Here is a 6,784-nt window from a genome sequence, read left to right as displayed (position 1 = left end):
AAGACGCACGTGTGCCTTTTGCTAGTGCAAAATTCACCTCTTTTTTTCGCTCCCCCTCAAAATCATCCTTCATCTGCAGCTGAAAACAAGTGACTTCACACAGAAGCAGCAGGCACATGCAATAGGTGTCCCTCTGCCAGCTCTGTCTAGGTGGGAGCAGCCTCCTGCAGGTGGGGCAAAAGGCTGACACCAGGGGCTACTTTGGTAAAATCTGCCACTCAGCTGCTCATGGCGCAGCTCTGCTCACAAAGCCCAGGGTCTGGAGAGCTCTGAAGGGCCCAGTCACAGCCCTTGACTGGGAAATGCTTGGCTCCTCCTCACCTTCCTTCCTACTCAGCTTTAGGCTCAGAAATCTCTATGTTTCTGGCAGTAATTCCATGTGTCTAAGTCATCCCCTGGAACTGTTTATTAGTTTGACAGCACAGCTGAGTACCAAAGACCTGTTTCGATCAGCAAGAAACACTCACTGAGTAAATAGCTGTCACAGGTTAGGGCTGTTAGTGACCCTCTCTTGGATGCTCTCCTTCTGAGTCAGGTCAGCAGAAAGCCTTGTGCAACAGGTACCTCTGACGCAGTAACAGCCTGCTGCTTTCAGTTGCCCTTTTCCAGAACTGAATACTTTTTCAATTTTCTTACATGCGCGCAATGAGTAAGCTGGACAAAAGCATGCAGCAAGAAGACTCACCGTTACACAGACAACAGGGTAACCAGTTGGAGGGTGTGGATTCTCGTTGCTTGTAGCGGTGTCGTCATACATCAGAAGTGAGACGACCTGGGGCACAGCTGGAAACGTCACATCTGCAACGCTGTCCATCTCTTCTATGTACACAATGGCTCTACTCATCTAATTTGAAAGAGAGAAAAGGTTACGTATACTGCTGAAAATAAGGAATGGAGGGAGAAGGAGAGTAGTGCCTGCAACTTCATTTCTGCCACCGCACTAATTCTGGTTTTGCCCAGGATTCTTTGATAAAATTGTGACTTGTATTAAGGAAGATTCACTCCTCAGTGGTTTTTACATCTTTTCCATTTAAAACCTGTTAATCAGCAACTAGTTAAACTTAAGGAAGAATGAATTCTCCAAACACCAGGAAAAGGGAAACAGAAATATTCAAATTTTTCTTTAAAAAAAAAGTCACCCTTGGCAAACAGTCAAACATGCACCCAGTTGCCCACTCACTCCCCATCTTCAGCGTGGCAGAAGGAGTAAATAGGATGAAAAATCTCTTGGGTCAAGCCAAAGACAGGGAGATTGCTTACCATTTACTCTAGTGGCCGAAACACTCAACTTGGGGAAAATTAATTTAATTTATTGTTAATTAAAGTAGATTCAGGTAGTAAGTAACAAAGACAAACATAAATCACCATCTTTCCTTCTCATTATCCCATGTTCAACATCACTCCTGATTCATCTGCCCCACCAAAACCTTGCCACAAACACAAAATACAAAACCAAACCCTTAAATGCTCCTAAACTAATTCCAGAGACCATGTAGTAGCTTCAGTCTACGCATCAATTTAATCTCACTTGACAGCAAGTTTTAAACTTTTATGAATGCAAGGATAAAGACTGTGTGTTAACTTTGGAGCCTCTGATTTTAAAATAGTGGCCTACAAATTTATCAAGGTATAATATACATAATGTAGTGGATCCTAGGGCCACAGTTTCTCTTCATGCAGTAATTTGCTGTATAGGGTATTGAAGTAAGAAGCTGTTAGTGTGGGAGTCAAATTATATCTCAAATATAGCCCAAAATGGCAGGTGGTGCTCTTCAGAACTGTAGTAGCTCTAACACTTGCTGCGCTCTCCTCTGCTTCACCAAAAGAAAGGGAGAAACGGGAGGTGAATCCATGCCCATCTGTCCCCGTTCGTGCCTTCCTCCCTGCCCATGGGGGCTCTGCTGCTGCCACACTCTCTCCACACACGTTTAGAGAGGGACCAAGGCAGTCTTTCCATTGTACTGGGTTTGGCAGCAACCAGAGATTCTGTTAATGAAAACAAAACCTGCTAATGGTAGCTTTTTGTTTTCTTTTTAAATACTTTTAAATATTTTGATATTTTATACTATCTGCAGTGGGAAAAGCCAGAACAGGTTTCTACAAGCCAGTTGGTGCACTACATATTGCTAAGATGTATACTAATCACTTGGAAAGAACAAGAGAGCTCTCCACTGCCAAACTCTCTGTGAAGCATATAGTGGGTCACACATAACATTTGTTAAGTCAGTACTTCTAGACTTTGCTCAAAGTGTGTGTATTTACAGCTAGTCTATACCAGTATTTAGACAGACATACACAAAACTAACCAGAGAAGGGTAGGAATACCAGGCTGTTATGCATGCTGTGAGCAGGTGAGGTTTTAGATATTTTTATACAAATAAAAAAACATCATCACAAATAGCAGCTTTTGTTGTCAGTAGTGGTTACCTGTGTCTCTGCTACCATGTTCTCATCAGCTTTCAGGTGGACGGTAAATGCTTCTCTCATTTCTCTTACGCCGTCATACAGAATTTCTACTTCAACAAAATGCTCAGTTTCTCCTTCTCTGAATTCAATATCTGATTAAATAAACCCCCCCAAATTAATGCAAATATACAGTTTTGCTCCAAGTAAAATTTAATAGTAGACTGAGCAGTTAGTACCTGTTCTTCAGCACCAAATAAAAGTAACCCAATTTTGCTGGATAGAAAACTACATACAGGTTGATATTAATAACTTGTTGAAAGACTTAAAACAATATCAAAACATAATATCCTGACATGATTTTGTACAAAGCCGACTAGCTTTCCTCCAAACAATTCCAGGAGGCAGTTCAGAAAGTGTGGGCCAGGGATGCAGTTTGCATGCAGACATCCTGCTTTAGTGGCAAAGAAAGTTCAACAAAGTGGGGCTGCATGCCAAGGAATGGTCCCGGGTACATTATCATACCAGTATGGATACTGCCTCAGGCTCCGTTGCAGTGCATGTTTAAACAGATACATTTTGACCTGAAAAGTCAACATACATCGTATCAGGTCTTTAGGAGCCATGTTCATCTACATGAAATCCCAAGACATGGGTGGTCTATTAGAAATAGGCACCTGCAGACCTTCTTCTAGAAACCAAGTGGGGATGTGGTACCCATTTTTCTGACACCAGCCCAGTTGATAGCACGGATACTCAAAAAATGGGAAAACTTGTTTGTTCATTTTACTTTATTTGTATTCAAGGTCATACCTCCCCAAGGGACCCTGTAGAAAAGTTGCTCCCCTTAGGAGTCTGCATAACCACCAGGCTATGAACTGTTCCTGTGAGGGTGACACTGTCAAAGCCAGGTCACTATGAGGAGAGCAAATCAAAGCGTAGCAGGTCACAGAAAAAGAACATGGGTCTGTAACCTTGAGGTTTGGACTCTTTTCTGGGAGAGAGGGGACCTGGGTGCCAAGTTTTCTATGAAAAGCATCCCATCACCAGCACCTCCTTACTGCTTAGACAGATCTCTCTTCCCTACCACAGGATGATGAAAGCAGAATAAATTGCCTTAAAATAGCAGAATCAGGAATTTGAGTATATTCCTGGATCATCTTAAACTGTCTATCATAACAATATGCAAACCTTCTGCCACCTCAGGGGACCTGAAGGCAAAGCTCAAGAAGCAAATTCTGCTCAACACATGACTCAGGCAGACGACAACTCAAGCTAGGCTGAGCTTTCAATCTTATGAAGAAATCCTGAGTTTGCATCTCAGGCTGGGAAATTCAAAGTAATCCAATTGGACCTTACATCTAATCCAAAGACAATATAGTCTCTTACCGGTCCCACAATTAACTTAGAAAAAACCAAACGCAGTCAACACTCAACTCTCCTATTATGAATCACACAAGGCGAAGCAGGAAGTCTTAGTCTAAAGTTCAGTACTCGCCTTTTGGTTATCAAAACAAGAATTCAGCTCCCTGTCCAGCATTCATTTGCAGAAAGGCGCTTTCCAGATTAATGTTTCCCATCTCCAACAAAGCCCTTACCTTCCGACATTGGATTGTAGTCCTCCCCTGAGGTGGCTGAGCCATCCTTTGTGTGTACTCTGACAACAGAGACTTTGGAGATGTCACCGAGGCGTAGAACATGGATTCTTACTAGTGCAATTTCTCCAGGTTCCTGAGGCTCCTGAATGCTGTGTTTTACTTCAGAGAATTTAATCACTGGTTCTAGATGAGGAAAAACATCACAACAAAAAAATGAACATTAAAAAAAAAATAATAATAATTTACTCATGTCAACTAGATCAAGTGCAAATATCGAATCTAAGAGAGGATACCGCAAAGGAAATGAGAAGGTCATAACATACTTGAAAGTTCAAAGTGATTGTCTGGCCATTAATTTATTTGGTTTATAGACTGCTGTGTGGAATGATTGAAGTGAAATATTTTGGAAACTAGAATTCAGGTAGATGTTGGTAGTCTGGAGTGGAATATTTAGAGATAAAGTATGTTCAGCTTTTGAAGAAAGCAGTTACTTTTAGAAGTTATTTATTCTAATACCTTGTCAAAGGTATGAGATAAATCTGATTTCCTTAAATGACTCTCTGTGACTTGTAGGGTGTCCATTTTACAGCATTATAAACTATATTAAGGGTTTTTCTTTGATTGGTTTGTCGGGGGTTTTTTCTTGATTTTTTTTTTTAAAAAACATTTCCTTTGGTATTTTCTGATGCATAATCTGTACAATCTGCACACAAAAGCTCCTATTATATTCCTGGAAGTTTTGTGAATTTGACCCAAGGCATCCATGATTCTTTCAACTCAGTCAAATTTATTATACTCTTATCAAAGCAACACATATAGAGTGACAAATGGAATGGAAATAAATATGAGAATTCATCTTCCCATTATCTCAAAAAGGCAGAGACAATGATGTGTTCAGAATAGATAAAAAAGGTAGAAATCCAAAACATTAAACTGAAATACTTGACAGATTTTTTTAAAAACTTAGTACTGGTCACTTTGAAAACTGTTGAACCAAACACTGAATGGAATTAGTCCTGTTTTCCTGTTTGCAGCCACATTTATAAACAACTATTAACATAAAACTCACTGTCTTCTTCATCTTTAATCTTGACCACAGTCTCTTTCTGGTCCCCAATGGAAGCACCAACAGAAGAATCACCTTTTGGTGTTCCAAGCACCAATCTGAATTCCTCCTCCTCCTCATAAATTACATCATCCTCCAGAGTTACCACACAGGGCTTCTCAGTTTCTCCTGCAGAACGATATAAAGCAAGAGCCAGACATTAATTTCACAGAAGCACAAAAGACCAGAATAAGCCCAAAGCAAATAAAACCCTCATTTTTTCAGGCTTGCCATAGAAAAGACTGTGAAGAACACAGAAGCAGAGACTAGTGCTGACTGGCACACTTATTTTTTTGTGTGTTTCAGTCAATCTCTGCTACGGAAAAATCACCTGGCTCTGCCACAATGCAAACTAAGCGCATCTGTGCAGCATTCAGCAGGGTGTTGTACAACAAAGAATCTGCTGCTCTGACCCCCTCCCTGCTGAAGACACAGTATTAATCCTCCTCAAAAGCAGGATTAATAGGACTAAGCAGAGGTTCTTCAATACTACAAATTCTTTATTGTCAACTTCAGCCGTAAAAACTTTTGAAAGTGTGGCTGCTATAGCCACAATACTATTTGTTAAATAGTCCTGTGCCACCACCTTCACTCACAGCAGCTCAACTGGCACAACAACTTCCAGAATGTCCTGGAGGTCTAGCTCCTATTTACCATCAGATTACTTGTCAGACGAAAGTGACACATAATATTGAAATTCTCATGGCAAAAGCTTACCTGGGAGAAACACCACTAGAGAATCATCTGTATTTGGCCTCTCCTTGTAGTCCATCATAACTTGGGCAGAACCCTGGCGAGTATAGCAACGCACCGTGGATTTATGGCTAACGTCACCGCTTTGATATACAAGGGCCACCAGCCGTTCATCTTTTTCATTTGCTATGTACATTGGCTCTTTGAACTGGAATTTGGGTACTGACAACAGAACACGTTATGCAAGTTGAAAAGGACCCTCACACAGGGGCGGAAAATATTAACCACATTCTTTGGTGTTAAAAAAAAAAGAAGTAGTAAGTACTTTCAACTTAACATTTTATTTGCTAACCTTTTACAATAAGAAGGTTCAGATTTTGAATCTAGATGAATTCAAATACTTTCCAGGTCTATGACAACTAATTACCAATTTAATACTAATTCTGTCAAGAGTCTTCTCAGAGTAGCTAAGACTTGGTGATTTTTTTTTAATGACAGCATTTGAGACATTTCTGAACTGTGGGATTATTTTCTATAAAGCAGCTTCCTTTACCTTTGCTGCAGAGAGGAAGTAGGCACATGATAATGCAAGGGCACAAAAGGGTGACGATCGCAATTCCATCTCTGCTGAAGTCATTATCACACTCTGCACTGACTCCAATTAATGAGTATTTCACAGTGAAACTGTAACTGCTCCTTAGAGTTCTGTTTGAGAACCAGTTTTCTAAAACAATACAGCTTCTTTAAGCCTTTGAAGTGCAGTGAATTTGCAGAAACCTGAGACTTCTGAGAGCTTGATTTATTTACTAAGTGTTGAAGAACCTCTAAATGCTGCTGTGTTGAGTGTTGCTTACTTTTAAACTTTTACGCCCACATTTTTTTCCCCCCTAGAAGAGACAATACCGTTACAGCTTTATGCAATAGTATGAGCTTCAATATCTGCATAATTATTTGAAAAAAATTAGCTCCCTACAATTTTTGGTGT

The 6,784-nt window shown here is 40.3% G+C and overlaps 1 protein-coding gene across 1 annotated transcript in view; it reads right to left on the bottom strand.

The window, feature by feature from the left end:
* LOC104274672 (FRAS1-related extracellular matrix protein 2-like) overlaps positions 1-6,784 on the bottom strand; it is a gene marked incomplete at its 5' end in the record, with an annotated part of 56,832 nt that overhangs the window by 11,608 nt on the left and 38,440 nt on the right. The window contains 5 exons of the mRNA XM_009870371.1: positions 686-844; positions 2,428-2,558; positions 4,002-4,184; positions 5,071-5,235; positions 5,824-6,021. Coding sequence (XP_009868673.1) covers positions 686-844; positions 2,428-2,558; positions 4,002-4,184; positions 5,071-5,235; positions 5,824-6,021 — 836 coding nt within the window. The remainder of the gene's footprint in view (positions 1-685; positions 845-2,427; positions 2,559-4,001; positions 4,185-5,070; positions 5,236-5,823; positions 6,022-6,784) is intronic.

The sequence above is a fragment of the Apaloderma vittatum genome, unplaced genomic scaffold (assembly GCF_000703405.1).
Source record: "Apaloderma vittatum isolate BGI_N311 unplaced genomic scaffold, ASM70340v1 scaffold10365, whole genome shotgun sequence".
In the NCBI taxonomy this organism is placed as follows: domain Eukaryota; kingdom Metazoa; phylum Chordata; class Aves; order Trogoniformes; family Trogonidae; genus Apaloderma; species Apaloderma vittatum.
Note: the sequence above shows the minus strand (reverse complement) of the source record. Positions and strands in the feature narration are given on the sequence as shown.